The sequence below is a fragment of the Cebus imitator genome, unplaced genomic scaffold, assembly GCF_001604975.1.
Source record: "Cebus imitator isolate Cc_AM_T3 unplaced genomic scaffold, Cebus_imitator-1.0 Scaffold375, whole genome shotgun sequence".
Classification (NCBI taxonomy): domain Eukaryota; kingdom Metazoa; phylum Chordata; class Mammalia; order Primates; family Cebidae; genus Cebus; species Cebus imitator.
Genome location: NW_016107690.1, coordinates 897,941 through 916,256, shown reverse-complemented (window position 1 = coordinate 916,256; position 18,316 = coordinate 897,941). Strand labels below are relative to the sequence as shown.

The 18,316-nt window shown below is 57.4% G+C and overlaps 1 protein-coding gene across 7 annotated transcripts in view; it reads left to right on the top strand.

The window, feature by feature from the left end:
* The window catches only part of NFIC (nuclear factor I C), a 101,253-nt gene that overhangs the window by 13,194 nt on the left and 69,743 nt on the right, over nt 1-18,316 (top strand). For all 7 annotated transcript variants that reach the window (XM_017507437.2, XM_017507435.2, XM_017507434.2 and 4 more), the window contains exon 2: nt 8,614-9,145. In XM_017507437.2, the coding sequence (XP_017362926.1) occupies nt 8,614-9,145 (532 nt within the window). The remainder of the gene's footprint in view (nt 1-8,613; nt 9,146-18,316) is intronic.

Genomic DNA, 18,316 nt, shown 5'->3' with positions numbered 1-18,316 from the left:
CTACTCAGGAGGCTGAGGCAGGAGAATTGCCTGAACCCAGGAGGCGGAGGTTGCGGTGAGCCGAGATCGCGCCATGGCACTCCAGCCTGGGTAACGAGAGCGAAACTCCGTCTCAAAAAAATAAATAAATAAATAAATAAGAAGCAGAATGGCACTTTCCTCAAGAGTGGTCGACACCTGGTATACAGTAGGTGCCACATAAGTGCTGCTGTGCTTGTTGTCGTTGCTAAGTCGGTCATTGCATTAAACCTCCCGGAGGCATTTCCCAGCTTCCCTCCCCTCATTCTGTCTGTATTTGCACGGCGCAGGCCGGGCTTTGCGCTGGGTGACAAGGACAGCGGTGACTTTGAAAGGCCCAGGCGCGGAGGACCCCGTCTCTGCGGCGCCATCTCTGTTAGTCCTTGTTCTGTCTTCTCTCTTTCTTTTTTTTTTTTTTTTGAGACAGAGTCTCGCTCTGTCGCCCAGGCTGGAGTGCAATGGCGCGATCTCGGCTCACCGCAACCTCCGCCTCCCGGGTTCAGGCAGTTCTCCTGCCTCAGCCTCCCGAGTCGCTGGGATGACAGGCGCGCGCCACCACGCCCAGCTACTTTTTGTCTTTTTAGTAGGGACGGGGTTTCGCCACGTTGGTCAGACTGGTCTTGAACTCCCGACCTCAGGTGATCCGCCCGCCTCGGCCTCCCACAGAGTTATGGGATCACAGGCTGAGCCGCTGCGCCCGGCCCCCGTTTCACAGTCCACTCCATAGCTCAGCAGACACTCAGCCTCTGAGAGGGTGTCCCTTTCTCCGTCACATCCTGGCCCCTCTGGCTCAGTCCTCATTGTCCTCCCGGAACATCAAGGCACAGAGGGAAGTAGGGGACCCAGGGTTCATTTTGCTGACCCACTACCTTGGCAGGGAGTTTGAACCCTGTGGACTCAGTTTCCCCAGATTCCTCACTGTGGCTCACAAGACCCTCCCAGCTTGTCCTCATCCCCTCCCCAACCCTCCCCTCCTCTCCCTCTCTACCTTGTTCACCCTGCCCCAGCCACACGGGCGTCCTCGCTGCTCCTCCGACACGCCACCCCAAGCCCTTTGCACGTCCCATTCCTGCATCAGAAAAGCCCCTGGCCTGGAGTGCCGTCTCTCAGGACTTTGTTCAGGTGTCTCCTCCTGCAAGAGGCCTTCCTGGACCACCGCAAGCTAAAAACACCCCCTCCCGGAGATTCTCTGCCCTCAAACTCCTTTAAATTTCTTCCCAGCACTTTGCCCAGCTTGACGTTTTATGTCATAGTCTGCTGATTTTCACCACCCATCCCTGCCCTAGCTCTGGATCAGGTGAGGGCCCAGCCCAGGCCCCTGCCAAGTCCTCGGTGCCGTGCATGGGGCTGGTATGCCGTAGGCACTCGCTGTTTGTTGAACCACAGAATGAGTCCTTCCCTCTCTGGGAGCCGTTCACGTGTCCACAGGCCGTGATGCTCAGAGCATCACCCCAAGGTTAGAACCTGGTGCTGGTGCCAGATGAGCCTGTGATTGTCCGTGTGACCGTGGACCAGTCATCCTACTGGAGAAGAGGGCATTAGAACTAGGGCTTTGAAGGGTGCGTAGGAGTTTGGGATAAGTACAGAGGAGGTGATGAGTTAGAGTCTCATGAAGGACTGTTGACCCACTTTCACCTGGAAGGCTTTGGTTTGGAAATTGGAGTTTCACGTCCTACTTTGCTGCCCTGGACTTTCAGGGTGGGGGGCACAGGGAGGGGAGTGAGGGGCATAGCCCGGTGGACGGCATGGTCGTTCAGCAGGGGCTTGGCCCGGATGTCTGTCTTCCGCCAGGAAGTCGCAGTGGGCTCAGCTGGGGTTTCCAGGAAAGACCTGGCCTTGTCCCCCTTCTCCTCGCCACCTTGTGATACACAAAGTCACCACGGCAAGGAACCAGCTCCCCTGTCCCCACCAGGCTGCGATATCCTTCTGCCCATTGTAACAGAATGAGAGACTGAGATCTGTCTTAGGTGATTTGTTTCTTGGGCATTCAGAAGGTGAAAATGGACACTACTGCCACCCAGTCACCTTCTGTGACAGTGGGTGTCTCAGCCCTCGGCCTCAGGATTGGAGATGGGGAGATGATAGAACTGGATGGTCCTGGCTAGATCTGGGAAACCCTGGGGGAAGAGGAGGAAAAGCTGCTTGAAGGAGGGGACACTGGAGATAGGGCATTGAGGGATGTGTAGGAGTTTGAAAGGATTTTCAGTATCTAGCTTGCCTTGACTATCCCTTTTGCTGGTTGGGTCCCTGAGGGCAGTGGGAGGTCCCTGTGGAAGAGGTCTTGGTTGTTGCAGGTCTTATGGCACCAACAGAGTGACAGCTGGCCCTGCCTCTCACCTGGTCTGACCCCCCCGGGGAGAACAAGGGAGGGTAGGGCGGCAGGTCCATGACCCAGTTACAGGCTGTTTGTCTTCCTGCCTCTGTAACTAGCCGGGGTCACCACTGACGTGGGCCCCCACCCCTGCCCGCCTCCCTGGCACCTGTCCCCGGAAAGGGCACAGAGAGGGGGAGGAGCATTAGGGAGGAGGAAGGGAACTCAGATCTAGCAGGGGCCAGACTGAAAAAAGGGATTCAGGAGAGAGGGGCTCAGAGGTGGGGAGGGGCTGAGGGGGTTGGGAGAGAAGGAGTTGGGGTGCTGAGCGACCCCTGCCCCTGTCGTAGACGCCTCCCCTGCCCCTTCCAGCAACCTCTTATCATGGCCCCAGTAAGTGCTAGAGCTTGGGTGGCAGCCACAGCCCCAGCTGGACACCATTGTCCGGGCCTCCTGCCCGCCTGGCGTCCCCTCCACAGGCAGGTCCTGCGCCTCCGTGCATCCTCTCCGCCTCGTCCCACTGTCCCCGCCCGGCTTCCCTGGCCAGACCATCTGGGCTCTGGTCCCGGTTCTGCTGACCGGCTGTGTGACCCTGGACAAATCGCTCCCCATCTCTGGGTCTCGTCCAGGCATGGACAGGGACGAGGTTGGATGGGGACTGGGCCGGGTCCCCTCCAGCTCCCCTTGGCCTTAGCAGGTTGGCTGGGGAAGCGGGGGCAGCGGAAAAGGGCCCTGAGGTCCAGTCCTCGCCGCAGCTGTTCCGGTGACTCACGCTTCGGGGGACACTGGGGTCGGGGAGCTTCGCTGGGACAAGCTGTCTCTGGTCTCCCTGGGTGGGAGGCTATTTTCAGAGCCTCAGTAATAGATGAAATCTGATGTCCTGCCCCTCCCCCCGCAGCACCCCATGGCTGGAGGTGGCCCAAAGGGACATGGAGCTCAGAGCAGGGAGGGTGACTGGGCAGCGGCTGCCCTGCCCAGGCTGCAGATGGGACCGGGTCCAGCCATATCTGCCAGCACGCACAGTGGGGGTCCAGGGTCACGTCTCCCTTTCTTCCCAAGACCGCAGGCTCACGGAGAGCTGGCTGCTCTAAGAAACGGACCCATAGCCTTCCAGGGGCTCAGGGTCCTGCTTCTTATCCTCACACCGGCCCTGAGAGCCTTCGGGACCCCAGCCAGGTCTCCGCCCCTCTCTGAGCCTTAGTTTCCCCGCCACAGAACACCCGGGAGGGCCTCGGGCTGTTCCTGCTTCCTGGAATATCAGCTGCAATCAAAATGACCCTTGCAGGCATCGTGTGGCGGTATTCATGAAAACACCCCAGTGTCTTGGAGGGGCTGAGGCTGGAGGGTCACTGGAGCCCAGGAGTTCCACACTGACCTGGGCAACATAGCAAGACCCCCGTCTCTGTTGCAAAAATTAGCCGGGCATGCTGGCGCATCTGTAACCCCAGCTACCCGCCTGAACCCCGGAGGCGGAGGTTGCAGTGAGATCACGTCACTGCCGTCCAGCCTGGCAACAGAGCGAGACAGTCTCAAAAAAAAAAAAGAAAAAAAATATCGGACTACCTTGGGAGGCTGAGGTGGGAGGATTACTTGAGTCCAGGAGTTTGAGACCAGCCAAGGCAACATGGTGAGTGAGACCCCATTACTGCAAAAATAAAAATAAAAATTAGCCAGGCGTGGTGGTTCGCACCTGTAGTCCCAGCTACTCGGGAGGCTGAGGTGGGAGAATCGCTTGAGCCTGGGAGTTCAGGGCCCAAGTGACCTAAGATTGTGCCCCTGCTCTGCAGTGAGAACCCCGTCTCTTTTTATTTTTTTGAGACAGGGTCTTGCTCTGTCACCCAGGCTGGAGTGCGGGGTGGCGCGATCTTGGCTCACTGCAACCTCTGCCTCCCAGGCTCAAGTGATGAGACCCCCTATCTCTAAAGAAAAAAAAAAAGTAATAAAAAGGACAATAGCAATGTAAGTTGTAACCACAACAATGGCCGCATTAATAATAACGTACCCCTTTGAGAGGTGGGGGGAGGGGCTGGGGGGAGAGGTGCAGGTTTCTGTGTCAGGGAGGGGTCATCCCTTTGCGAAACGCGCAGCCCAGCGCGGTCAAGGCAGGGAGAAGGAAAGGCGGCTTTGCTTCTCTTTGTCTTCGTTCTCCTCGAATTTATTCCACCTTGCGGCTGAGAAACCGGGTCCCAGATGTTTTTAGTTTGTTTTATTTATTTTATTTTTATTTTTTTAAGATGGAGCCTTGCTCTGTCGCCCAGGCTGGAGTGCAATGGCGCAATCTCGGCTCACTGCAACCTCCACCTCCGGGTTCAAGCGATTCTCCTGCCTCAGCCTCTCGAGAAAGCTGGAATTACAGGCACGCGCCACCACGCCCAGCTAATTTTTGTATTTTTAGTAGAGAGGGGCTTTCACCATGTTGGCCAGGCTGGTCTCGATCTCTGGACCTCGTGATCCACCCGCCTCAGCCTCCCAAAGTGCAGGGATGACAGGCATGAGCCACCATACCTGACTATTTTTAATTTTTTTAGAGAGAGGGTCTTACTCTATCCCCCAGGCTGGAATGCAGTGGCACCATCATGGCTCACTGCAGCCTTGACACCAAGGCTCAAGCGAACCTCCCACCTCAGCCTCCTTAGTAGCAGCTGGGACTGCAGGTGCAAACCACAAGAATTGTGCCCAGCTAATCATTTTTGCAATTTTTAGTAGAGACGGGTTTCCCCATGTTGGCCAGGCTGGTCTCAAACTCTAGGGCTCAGGAGATCCTTCCACCTCTGCCTCCCAAGTAGCTGGGACTACAGGCGCGTACCACGAAAATTATGCCCAGCTAATTTTTGTAGGGATGGGGTTTTGCCGGCCAGTCTCAGCGGCTCACACCTATAATCCCAGTACTTTGGGAGCCGAGGCAGGCTAATCCCCCGAGGTCAGGAGTTCCAGACCAGCCTGGCCAACATGGCGAAACCCCATCTCTACTGAAAACACAAAAAGTAGCCGGGCATGATGGCACGTGCCTGTGATCCCCGCTACTCAGGAGGCTGAGGCAGGAGAATTGCCTGAACTTGGGAGGCGAAGGTTGCCGTGAGCCGAGATCGCGCCATTGCACTCCAGCCTGGGTAACAAGAGTGAAACTCGATCTCAAGAGAAAAAATAAAGAGATGGGGTTTTGCCATGTTGCTCAGGCTGGGTTTGAACTCCTGGCCTCAAGTGATCCACCCACCTCAGCTTCCCAAAGTGCTGGGATTACAGGCGTCAGCCACAGTGCCCATCCGAGATCCCAACTGTTATGCTGACTCAGTTTCCCTTGCTGGACACTGACAAGAATGGGAGGGGCTTCCCCACACGCATACAGGGAGCGGGGGACGTCCCACTTCTCCATAGGCCTCTCCAAGGGGCAGCTGTCATTTTCGTGGAGAAGTCAAATGGGTGCAGATTCCAGTCCCACATCTGCCCCCCCATGGCCAGGTTCCCCCTCAAGGCCTCAGTTTCCTCATCTGTAGCATGGGTGTTCTGGCCGCCCTCAGACACCAATGCGTCATGACTGGGAGTGGATTGAAGACCCAGCCCTGGCCCTGTCTCAGCACGTCCCCAGCCCTTGGCCTTTCCATCTCCATAACAGGTCTACGGGGAACGGGGTGGCCCCTCCCCGGCTCTGAACCTTCGTGGCTGAGCGTCTGCGTCTCTGCTCTGTTTCTGTAACAGCACAGCGGGTTCATGGAAAGGGGAAAGCGGGGAGAGGACCCCTACTTGGGGTGCTCTCCTCCCCCTGCCTAATTCTGGTGCATTTGAATCTCTTATCAACCTCACCTGTCCCAGCTCCTGCAGTGGCTCCGTGAAGAAGTCCACCCACCCCTCCATCAGCCCTCGTGTCTGCCTGTGGCCCTCAGCCAGGCCTGTCTGCACGTCTGCTCTTCAGAAACAAGCTTTTTTACAATTTTTGTTTGTTTGTTTGTTTGAGATGGAGTCTGTCCCCCAGGCTGGAGTGCAATGGCATGATCTCAGCTCACTGCAATTCTCCTGCCACAGCCTCCCAGGTAGCTGAGATTACAGGCATGTGTCACCACACGTGGCTAATTTTTTTTGTATTTTTAGTAGAGACAGGGTTTCACCATATTGGCCAGGCTGGTCTCGAACTCCTGACCTTGTGATCCACCCGACTTGGCTTCCCAGAGTGCTGGGATTACAGGTGTGAGCCACAGTGACCAGCTAAGACTGCCTTTTTTTTTTGTTTTTTTTTTTTGAGGCTGGAGTGCAGTGGTGAGATCTCGGCTCATTGCAACTTCTGCCTTCCGGGTTCAAACGATTCTCCTGCCTCAGTCTCCTGAGCAGCTGGGACTACAGGCCCATGCCACCGTGCCCGGCTAATTTTTGTACTTTTAGTAGAGATGGGGTTTCACTATGTTGTCCAGGCTGGTCTCAAACTCCTGACCTTAAGTGATCTGCCCGCCTTAGCCTCCCAAAGTGCTGAGGCACCACACCTGCCTCATTTTTTTTTTTTTTTGAGTCAGGGGTCTCACGCTGTAGCCCAGGCTGGAGTGCACTGGTGCAGTCTTGACCCACTGTAGCTTTAACCTCCAGGGTACAATTGATCCTCCCACCTCAGCCACCCAAGTAGCTAGGACTGCAGGCATGCACCACCACGCCCAGCAAGGCTTTGATTTTGTAGAAATGGGGCCTCACTATGTCATCCAGGCTGGTCTTGAACTCCTGGGCTCAAGCAGTCTACCCACGGTGGCCTCCCAAAGTGCTGGCATTCCAGGTGTGAGCCACCATGCTTGACTGCCCACCCTAGTTCTTTTTTTTCAGACGGAGTTTTGCTCTTGGCACCCAGGCTGGAGTGCACTGGTGTGATCTCGGCTCACTGCAGCCTCCTCCTTCCGGGTTCAAGCGATTCTTCTGCCTCAGCATCCTTAGTAGCTGGGATTACAGGTGTGTGCAACCATGCCTGGCTAATTTTTTGTATTTTAAATAGAAATGGGGTTTCACCATGTTGGCCAGGCTGGTCGGGAGCTCACCTCAGGTGATCCACCCACCTCGGCCTCCCTAAGTGCTGGGATTACGGGTGTGAGCCACCATGCCCAGCCTTTAAAAAAATTTTTTTTGAAACAGGGTCTTGCTCTGTCACCTACGCTGGAGTGCAGCCATCGCAGCATTAAACTCCTGGGCTCAAATAATCCTCCCACCTCAGCCTCCCGACTAGCTGGGACTACAGGTGCAAACTACCAGGCCTGGCTAGTTTCTGTTTTGTGTTTGTGTGTGTGTGTGTATGTGTGTGTGTGTATGAGTGTGTGTGTATGTGTTTGTGTGCGTATGTGTGCGTATGTGTGTATGTGTGTTTGTGTGTGTGTGAGTGTGTTTGTGTGTTTGTGTATGTATGTGTGTGTATGTGTGTATGTGTTTGTGTGTGTGTGTATGTGTTTGTGTGCATATGTGAATGTGTGTTTGTGTATGTGTTTGTGTGCATATGTGCGTGTATGTGTGTATGTGTGTGTGTGTGTGTTTGTGTATGTGTGTGTGTTTGTGTATGTGTGTGCGTACGTGTGTGTATGTTTGTGTGTGTATGTGTGTGTATGTTTGTGTGTGTGTGTATGTGCGTGTATGTGCATGTGTGTGTGTTTGTGTATGTGCGTGTGTGTGTATGTGTGTATTTGTGTGTATGTGCGTGTGTGTGTGTGTGTGTGTGTGTGCGCGTGTGCGTGTGCGCGTGTGTTGGTTGTTTTTGCTTGTTTGTTTTGTAGGGATGGAGTTTTACGGTATTGCTCAGACTGGTCTCAAACTCCTAGGCTCAAGCAATCCTCCTTCCTCGGCCTCCGCAGCGCTGGAATGGCAGGCGTGAGCCATTACACCCAGCCCAGCCTTAGCTGTAATAGGCCCAGAATAGGTCCGCGACGTCTGTGTTCTCCCAGCCTCAGTTTTACGCGTCTGTACAATGAGTCTTCCAGGAGCCTCCAGCTGACCCCCTTTGCTTGCTCTGTCTGCGTACTGGGGTTCAAGATGGTCCAGCACAAACTCCTGTCGGCTTGTGCCTCTCACTTAGTCCAAGTCTCAGTTTGCTCATCTGGGCAATGGGTACTCGCAGGTCCCTGATAAACTCCTCCTGGGTCTCCCTGGCCTTCTATTCACCCCCAGGGGCATGCACGGGTCTGTGGGACCCCCCTGCCCACCTCTGCCAAGCCCCCCCGACTCTGCGGTCTGTCCAGGGCCCCTCCGACCTCAGCCTTCGGGGCCGGGGGGTGGGTCCACCCTCCACGTCCCTGGCGCCCCTGACCTCTCGCCTGTCCGGCCCGCAGGATGAGTTCCACCCGTTCATCGAGGCCCTGCTGCCTCACGTCCGCGCCTTCGCCTACACCTGGTTCAACCTGCAGGCGCGGAAGCGCAAATACTTCAAGAAGCACGAGAAGCGGATGTCAAAGGACGAGGAGCGCGCGGTGAAGGACGAGCTGCTGGGCGAGAAGCCCGAGGTCAAGCAGAAGTGGGCGTCGCGGCTGCTGGCCAAGCTGCGCAAGGACATCCGGCCCGAGTGCCGTGAGGACTTCGTGCTGAGCATCACCGGCAAGAAGGCGCCGGGCTGCGTGCTCTCCAACCCCGACCAGAAGGGCAAGATGAGGCGCATCGACTGTCTCCGGCAGGCGGACAAGGTGTGGCGGCTGGACCTGGTCATGGTCATCCTGTTCAAGGGCATCCCGCTGGAGAGCACCGACGGCGAGCGCCTGGTCAAGGCCGCGCAGTGTGGCCACCCGGTCCTGTGCGTGCAGCCGCACCACATCGGGGTGGCCGTGAAGGAGCTGGACCTCTACCTGGCCTACTTCGTGCGTGAGCGAGGTGAGGTGCGGTGCGGCGGCCCGAGCGGGGTGGCGGACAGGGAGAGCATCTGACGGGGGTGACATGGTGCAAGCAGGGTCTGAGGGAGGAGGCCGGTGCGTATAGATGTGATGTGGTAGTCTGAGGGGGGAGGTGGGCCTGGGAGAGCATCTGATGGGGGTGACATGGTACAAGGAGAGTCTGAGGGAGGAGGCTGGCGCGTAGAGATGTGGTGTGGTGGTCCAAAGGGGGAGGTGGGCCTGGGAGAGCATCTGATGGGGGTGACATAGTACAAGGAGAGTCTGAGAGAGGAGGCTGGTGCATACAGATGTGATGTGGTGGTCTGAGTGGGGAGGTGGGCCTGGGAGAACATCTGATGGGGGTGACATGGTACAAGGAGAGTCTGAGGGAGGAGGCTGGTGTGTACAGATGTGGTGTGGTGGTCCAAAGGGGGAGGTGGGCCTGGGAGAGCATCTGATGGGGGTGACATGGTACAAGGAGAGTCTGAGGGAGGAGGCCGGTGCATATAAATGTGATGTGGTGGTCTGAGGGGGGAGGTGGGCCTGGGAGAGCATCTGACGGGGGTGACATGGAACAAGGAGAGTCTGAGGGAGGAGGCCAGTGCATATAAATGTGATGTGGTGGTCTGAGGGGGGAGGTGGACCTGGGAGAGCGTCTGACGGGGATGACATGGTGCAAGGAGGGTCTGAAGGAGGAGGCCGGTGCGTATAGATGTGATGTGGTAGTCTGAGGTGGGAGGTGGGCCTGGGAGAGCGTCTGATAGGGGTGACATGGTACAAGGAGAGTCTGAGGGAGGCCGGTGCATACAGATGTGATGTGGTGGTCTGAGGGAGGAGGTGGGCCTGGGAGAACATCTGATGGGGGTGACATGGTACAAGGAAAGTCTGAGAGAGGAGGCTGGTGCATACAGATGTGATGTGGTAGTCTGAAAGGGGAGGTGGGCCTGGGAGAGCATCTGATGGGAGTGACATGGTACAAGGAGAGTCTGAGGGAGGACTCTGGTGCATACAGATGTGATGTGGTGGTCTGAGGGTGGAGGTGGGCCTGGGAGAACATCTGATGGGGGTGACATGGTACAAGGAGAGTCTGAGAGAGGAGGCTGGCGCATACAGATGTGATGTGGTGGTCTGAGGGGGGATGTGGGCCTAGGAGAGCATCTGATGGGAGTGACATCGGTCTGAGGGAGGAGACCAGTACGCGTAGATGTGACGTGGTAGTCTGAGAGAGGAGACGAGTCTAGGAAAGTATCTAAAGCAGGTGATATGGTGCAATGAGGGTCTGAGGGAGGATGCAGTGCACGTAGATGCAATGTGGTGATCCAGGTGGGGCAGCAGGCCTTGGGGAGGGTCTGACGGGGGTGACATGGCACATGGAGAGTCTGAGGGAGGAGGCCGGTACATGTAGATGTGATGTGGTTGTCCAGGTGGGGCGGCAGGCCTGGAGAGCATCTGAGGGGGGAGGCTGGTGCCGTGTATGTGATGTGGTGGTCTAAGTGGGGAGGCGGCCCTGGGAGGGCATCTGACTGGGGTGACCCAGGGCAAGGAGGGTCTGAGGGAGGAGGCCAGTATGTGCAGATGTGACATGGTGGTCTGAGAGGGTAGGCAGGCCTAAGGGAGCATCTAATGGGGTGACACAGGCAAGGAGCATCTGAGGGAGGAGGCCAGTGCATCCAGGGCCCAGGGTGGCTGCTGATGGGATGTGCAGGTCAGATGGAGGAGGCAGTGCTCACAGAGGTCTCAAGGGAGACATGGTATAAGGAAGTTTTTTTGACAGGGAGGCAGGTGGGCTGTGGGGTTCCAACGGTAGAGGCAGGATCTCACCCCCATGTCTGAGGGAGGAGGCAGGAAGGCCCTTGAGGCCTCAGAGGGATGAGAATGTCCTGGAGGGTCTTGGGTGCAATGGACATTCTGCTGGGAGCAGGGATGAGAGAAGGACAGACCGTCCCAGCCCTCCAGGAAGAGTCCAGGCACTGCTTTCTGTGAATGCCAGCAGAGGCCTGATGAGTCTGGCCCTTCCCACAGGGTGTTTGCCGGTGATCAAATGCCTGACGTTAGCCCAGCAAGCTTTGTGACCGTGAGGAACTCCAGGGCAGCTTCCCAGAGGAGGAGGCGCAGCTGAGCTCAGCTCTGCAGGATGGCCAGGCGGCAGTGAACACGGGGACTCCCCAGGGGGCCTGGCAGGAGCGTGGAGGTGGGAGGCCTGACGCCTGTGCCCCTGGCCCCGGTGCTAAGAACAGGGGTGGTCCTGCAGCTTCTTGGCTGTGTGGCCTGTTTGGACTTCACTTTCCCCTGCCTGCCAGGTGATCAGTGTCCATTGCTGGATGGGGCTATGGGAGGTTCCAGAAGATCATGCATGTAGCCATGTGCGGGGTGTCAGCTGCACCCCCAGAACTGAATGGGTGCACAGCACCCCCCTGCCATGCCCACCCAGGCCATGTGTGGAGCACGCGTGAACCCCTACACACCCAGGGCCTGCCAGAGTGTGTGGGATGGGTGCACACCAGATGAGGACCCACGTGGGTCACCAGCCCAGCCCCAGCCTAGGCAGCACCCCCTAGAAACAGAGAGTTGCACAGCCTGAGAAGGAGGGGCATTTGCAGGAACAAGGGGGACCCTGGGACCAGACTGCCCATGCTCCAGACGCAGCCCTGCCCTGCCCCAGCTGTGTGGACACATCCCTTTTCTGTGCCTCAGTTTCCTCCTTGGTGCAGTGGGAGTAATTGCCACTCCACCTTCTAGTGTTGGTACAAGGGCAAGGCAGGGTCATGGGGCCCCCAGGCTCTAGGGTGTGTGGAAGGAGAGCAGGGCAGAGTTACCCAGTATTTTATTTTTTCCTGGAGACAGGGTCTCGATCTGTCTCCCAGGCTGGAGTGCAGCGGCGCAGTCTTGGCTCACTGTAGCCTCGACCTCCTAAGCTTAAGCGATCCTCCTGCCTCCGCCTCCCGAGTAGCTGAGACTACAGGCGCGCACCACCAATGACTTGTTTTTGAGACGGAGTCTCACTCTGTCGCCCAGGCTGGAGTGCGGTGGTGCGATGTCAGCTCCCTGCAACCTCTGCTTCCCAGGCTCAAGCGATCCTCCTGCCTCAGCTTCCCAAGTGGCTGGGATTACAGGCACCCACCACCATGTCCAGCTAATTTTTTGTATTTTTAGTAGAGATGGGGTTTCACCATGTTGGCCAGGTTGGTCTCAAACTCCTGACCTCAGGTGATCTACCTACCTTGGCCTCCCAAAGTGCTGGGATTACAGGCGTGAGCCACCGCACCTGGCCACTTTTTTTTTTTTCTGAGACAGAATCTCACTCTGTCACCCACGCTGGAGTGCCGTGGCATGATCTCAGCTCACTGCAACCTCCGCCTCCGGGTTCAAGCGATTCTCCGGCCTCAGCCTCCTGAGTAGCTGGGATTACACCACACCCAGCTCATTTTTGTATTTTTAGTAGAAATGGGGTTTATTTTTTCTTTTATTTATTTATTTTTTTAAAGATGGGGTTTCACCATGATGGCCAGGCTGGTCTTGAACTCCTGACCTCAGGTGATCGATCCACCCACCTTGGCCTCCCAAAGTGCTAGGATTACAGGCACCGTGTCCGGCCTAGAAATGGGGTTTCACCACTTTGGCCAGGCTGGTCTCGAACTCCTGACCTCAGGTGATCTGCCCGCGTTGGCCTCCCAAAGTGCTGGGGTTACCGGCGTGAGCCACTGTGCCCGGCAGTTACCTGGTCTTGATCTTGATTCTTTGACCTTGATCTTAGCATCTCCCTCCTCCTCCTCCACCAATGAGCGTCAGACCTGCTGGGTCCGGCTATGAGGGGGCACTGGAGACGGTGGGGGCCGAGGGGTGGGCCGGGAGGCTGCCAACATGTGGGCAGAGGGCAGGGGCCGCCGTGGGGGCGGGGGTGCTCATTGCTACGCAGGGCCAGACCTCTCTGCCATCACACATCTTCCTAGCCCGGCCCTGCCCCCACCTCCTCCACGCTGAGCTGATAAAATTTTGAAGCGAGATTTCTGCTGCAGTCAGCACAATCTCTGGGCGCCTCCCCACCCCCACTCGGCCCCTCCCATCTCTCCTCAGCAGGCAGGCCTGTGCCCCGGGTCAGATTGGCCTCCCTGAGTGAGGGCTGCCCCCCCCACCCAGCCTGCCCCCTCCATCCCCAGGGGAATCCCTGCTGCAGTTGGCCCCAGCAGGTCACAACCCCCCCGAAACCCTGACACCTGCCCACCGCAGGTGCCTCAGCTCCCCGTGGGGGTAAGAGCCGGGACTGGTCTCCGACCTCAGCTCAGCAACCCACTGGCTGGGTGATCTGGGGCCAGACACTCACCCACTCTGTGCTCCATTTCCTTGTCTATAAATTCGGGAGCTCACAATTGGTCGCCTTGTGGGAAGTGTGAGGTGCCCAGGCTGAGGGCTCAGTAAGCCGCCCATGAGGCATCAGGAAGATGGCGTCAGGCACAGGGCTAGGACCCTAGATGGTTATTGTTACAACATTATTCTTTTCTGGATTTTTATTTTTTTTGAGACGGAGTCTTGCTCTGTCGCCCAGGCTGGAGTGCAGTGGCGCAATCTCGGCTCACTGCAGCCTCCGCCTCCTGGGTTCAAGCGATTCTCCTGCCTCAGCCTCCTAAGTAGTTGGCAGTACACCTGCACACCACCACGCCCGGCTAATTTTTTGTATTTTTAGTAGAGACGGGGTTTCACCATGTTGGCCAGGCTGGTCTCGAACTCCTGACTTCAGGTGATCCACCCACCTCAGCCTCCCAAAGTGCTGGAATTACAGGCGTGAGCCACTTCACTGGGCCTTGTTTTTTATTTTTTGCAGAGACGAGGGCCTCATTATGTTGCCCAGGCTGGTCTCGAACTCCTAGGCTCAAGTGATCCTCCTGCCTCGGCCTCCCAAAGTGCTGGGATTCCAGGCGTGAGCCACTGCCCCCAGCCATCCTCCTCACTTTGGTTATAATCTCCCACCCCCAGGCCTTTCCTTATGCTGTTGCCGGTGCATAGAATGTCGTTCCCATATGGAAAACCCCAACTTTGGCTGGGCGCGGTGGCTCATGCCTGTAATCCCAGCACTTTGGGAGACCAAGGCAGGTGGATCTCCTGAGGCCAGGAGTTTGAGAGCAGCCTGGGCAACAGGCAAAACCTCGTCTCCACCAAAAATACAAAAAATTAGCCACCCGCCTGGCTAGAAATATTTTCCCATTCTTACCGCTGCCCCATGAGGCAGAGATTATCGCTGTATGCATTTTTTTTTTTTTTAAGATAAGGTCTCACTCTGTTGCCCAGGCTGGAGTACAGTGGCATGATCTCGGCTCACTGCAACCTCTACTACCTGGGTTCAATCAATTCTCGTGCCTCAGCCTCCCGAGTAGCTGGGATTACAGCCGCCCACCGCCACGCCCGGCCAATTTTTGTATTTTTAGTAGAGACGGGGTTTCACCGTGTTGACCAGGCTGGTTTTGAACTCCTGGCCTCAAGTGATCCGCCCGTCTCGGCCTCCCAAAGTACTGAGCTGTTGTATGCATTTTACAGAGGAGGAAATGGGCTCAGAGGAGGAGTCTGACCTGCTGAGGTCACACAGCCGAGGCCGGGCCAGGTTCCGCCTCTGCTCTCATCCTCTGCCAGCGCTGGAAGGGGATGGGCAGACATGGTGGTAGGTGTGGAAGTCACCTTCTGGCAGGGTTGTGTATTAGAGGACCCCGAAAACTGAGGCCTTGTATAGGGTCCCCTGGCTACAGCTGGCCTCCAGATTCCCATGCTGGGCCCACTGGTTGTCACCCTGACGGCAGGAAGGCTGGCCACCAGCTTCCTTTTCCGAACTGAGAGTCCCCTTGGCTGTGGAGCGACCTGGCCCAGCCAGAGTGCAGAGTCTGGCTTTCCTCCGCCATGCTGGGCAGCTGCCGGCCTGGGGTAGACGGGCAGGGAGGGTCAGGTACAGGGCGGCGGTTGGCCTCTTGCAGGGAGCCAGGTGGATGTTGGTGGAGGGGCACCTGCCACGGGAACGAAAGGAGGCTCCACTTGTAACATCACAAGCGAGAGAGGGGGCTGGGAGTGGTGGCTCACGCCTGTGATCCCAGCACTTCGGGAGGACGAGGCGGGCAGATCACCTGAGGTCAGGAGTTCGAGACCAGCCTGGCCAACATGGCGAAACCCCGTCTCTACTAAAAATACAAAAAATTAGCCAGGTGTGGTGGCAATAGTCTGTAGTCCCAGCTACTGGGAAGGATGAGGCAGGAGAATTGCTGGAACCCGGGAGGTGGAGGTTGCAGTGAGCCAAGATCGTGACCCTGCACTGCAGCCTGGGAGACAGAGCGAAATTCTGCTTCAAAAAATAAAAATTATTAAGAAGAGGGTGTCAGGTAGTGGCAGGAAAACAAAGCAGGGAGGGGCATGGAGAGGGGCTGGGGGCCTCTGGATGGGGAGGGCTTCTCCGAGGAGGCATCTTTGAGGTGAAACTTGAAGGGGGTGGGGGCCTGGAGAGGCTGGAGTGAGGGGCAGGGGGGGTCGTAGCCAGTGCAAAGGCCTGGAGTCTAGGAACAGTGCGTGGAGCTGGCTGGGATGTTCAGGGGGTAGTGGGTGGTGAGGGCCACCCTGTGGCCTTCCAGTCAAGGTGACAGGGGGGTTGGGGGGCCCAGAGAGGGTGACCTGGGTGCTTTCTGACCTGCCATGAGCCTGGGAAGGAGCCTGCAGGAATCAGGGTGCAGAGAGGGAAGCCGCCTGCCCGCCCAGGGCCCAAAGCCCAGCCGGGCCTCCCCGCCCCCTCTGGCAGCTCGAGAAACCCAAGGCGCGGGCGGGCACCGTGCCAGGGCTGGGTGGGGGAGGGGCTGCCAGGCCCGCCCGCCCCGGCAGCTGCCAGCCCGCCCTGAGCCACCAGCCCAGATGGTGCCCATCTGCTGACGCTGCCATGGGCCAGCCTCCTGTTCCCGCCTTGCGCCGTGCCAAGCTCCTGCAGTCCAGCACCCGGAATGGTGCGGTGGGCAGAGCCTGGCCTGGGAAGCTTGTAGCACGCCAGAGAGGCTGCCCACGGTGCCCTGGAGAGGGTGGCAGGAGAAACGTGGGGCGGGAGGCCCCTAGAGCCTTCTAGATGGAACTGGGGAGCAAGGACCCAGACGGCAATGATGTAGCAGCAAACACACGGAGTGCCCTCATGTTCCCAGCTCTGAGGCCGCTGCTCACCCTAACTGGTTTAATTCTCTCCCCATCCAAGGAGGAGGGGACTTGGACCTTCTCTTATGTTCCAGTGGAGGAAGCAGAGGCCCAGAGATGGTCAGACACTTGTCCAAGGTCACACAGCTCCTTAGGGGCAGAGCCAGAATGAGAATCCAGGAATGCTTTGGGAGGCTGAGGCAGGAGAATCCCTTGAGGCCAGCCTGGGCAACATAGCAAGACATCCCCACACTCTACCAAAATTTCAAAAATTAGCCGGATGTGGTGGTATGCGTCTGGAGTCCCAGCCACGTGGAGGCTGGCGGGGGGGATGACTCTAGCCCAGGAGTTGGAGGTTGCAGTGAGCCGTGATACCCCCCACTGCACTCCAGCCTGGGGGACTGAGCAAGACCTCGTCTCTAAAATCCATTTTTTTGAAGGGGTGATTGAGGCCCGGTATAGTGGCTCCCTCCTGTCATCCTAGCTTCACAGGAGGCTGAGGCAGGAGAATCGCCGGAACCTGGGAGGTGGAGGCTGCAGTGAGCTGAGATCTCGCCACTGCACTCCAGCCTGGGCGACAGAGTGAGACCCCGTCTCAAAAAAAAAAAAAGGGGGAGGATTGAAACCCCTTAAACCTCTTTTTAAAAACGAACTAGAAGTGTCCTTTGAGGTTATGTAGTGGAGGCCACACCCTCTGAGTCATACAGATCATACAATGCAGGCTATGCACACTCAGGGAATGAATGAATGAATGAATGAGGTGAACCCTGTCGAAGGGGAACAAGCCTGGGGCCAGGGTGTCCATGCAGTGCACCCTGAGCTTGATGGCAGGAGAACGGGCCTTAGCCTGGGAGTGAGGGGCCTGGGTCAGCCACAGTGCCACCCTGGCTTGCTGTGTGGCTTTGAGAAACGTCCTGCCGTCTCTGGTCTGGGGTCGAGGGGAGTGAAGCGTGGGTGGGAAGGGGTGGCGTTGTGGGCCGCAGAGAAGAGCAAGTCGGGTCCTCACAGAAAGTCCCCCAGCCTCTTCTGCCTCTATTCATCTGCATCCTGGCCATGAGTGTAGACGACGGTGCCCGTTTCTTTGTACAGTAGACAGAATCCGTGTTCCCATATGCTCCAGGCGGTGTAGGGCGCCTTCTGTTTGAGCTTTAGTTTTTGCCTCTGTGGAATGGGGAGAATCAGAGCTATGCCCATCGCACTGAGGATCAGAGTCCGTGTTCTCTGAGAAGCTTACAGGAGGTACTCAGTAAAGGCTCATTTCCTCCCTGGATCCTCTCCCCAACCCCAGAAGGGAGTGAGGGGGGCCCCAGCACTCTGAGCCTCCTTTTCCCACCCAGTGAGCCAGTGGAGGCACCTGTGACCCGGGAGTGGCTGTCGCCTGAAGCTAGACCGAGTCACCCTGTCCAGGTGTCTGGACACTAGAGGGGTGAGCAGTTCCCAGCAACAGCGGCCTGGTGTCCCCCTAGGGCCGGGCAGCCAGGTGTGTCCGCCGTCTGTCTGGGCGTGAGTCGCAGATGCCAGCTGATGGTGTATTTATAGCGACGGCAGGGGTCTGTGGGGCACACGTCAGCGCCAAGGAGGGACGGGCAGGTGGGGTCCAGCTCCCACGGCAGGCAGGAGCCCACCGGGACCGTCCAGGGAGCTGAGCACGCTGTCGGAGAGACTCAGGGCCCTGTTCTCCAGCCCGGAGGCCCCTGCTCACGCCCCTTTGTTCAGGGACTGCGTTATGTTTGGCAAGGAGCGTCACAGCTCTGGGCCTCAGTTTCCTCCTCTATCAAATGGGGATCATGATAATGTTGCCCACCTAATAGGGCTACGTAGGATTCTGTTTGTGAAAAGTGTGAGGACGAGGCCAGGTGCCATGGCTCACACCTGTAATCCCAGCGCTTTGGGAGGCCGAGGTGGGTGGATCAGGAGGTCATGAGTTTGAGCCCAGACTGGCCAATATGGCGAAACCCCGTCTGTACTATAAACACAAAAATTAGGCCAGGTGTGGTGGCTCATGCCTGTAATCCCAGCACTTTGGGAG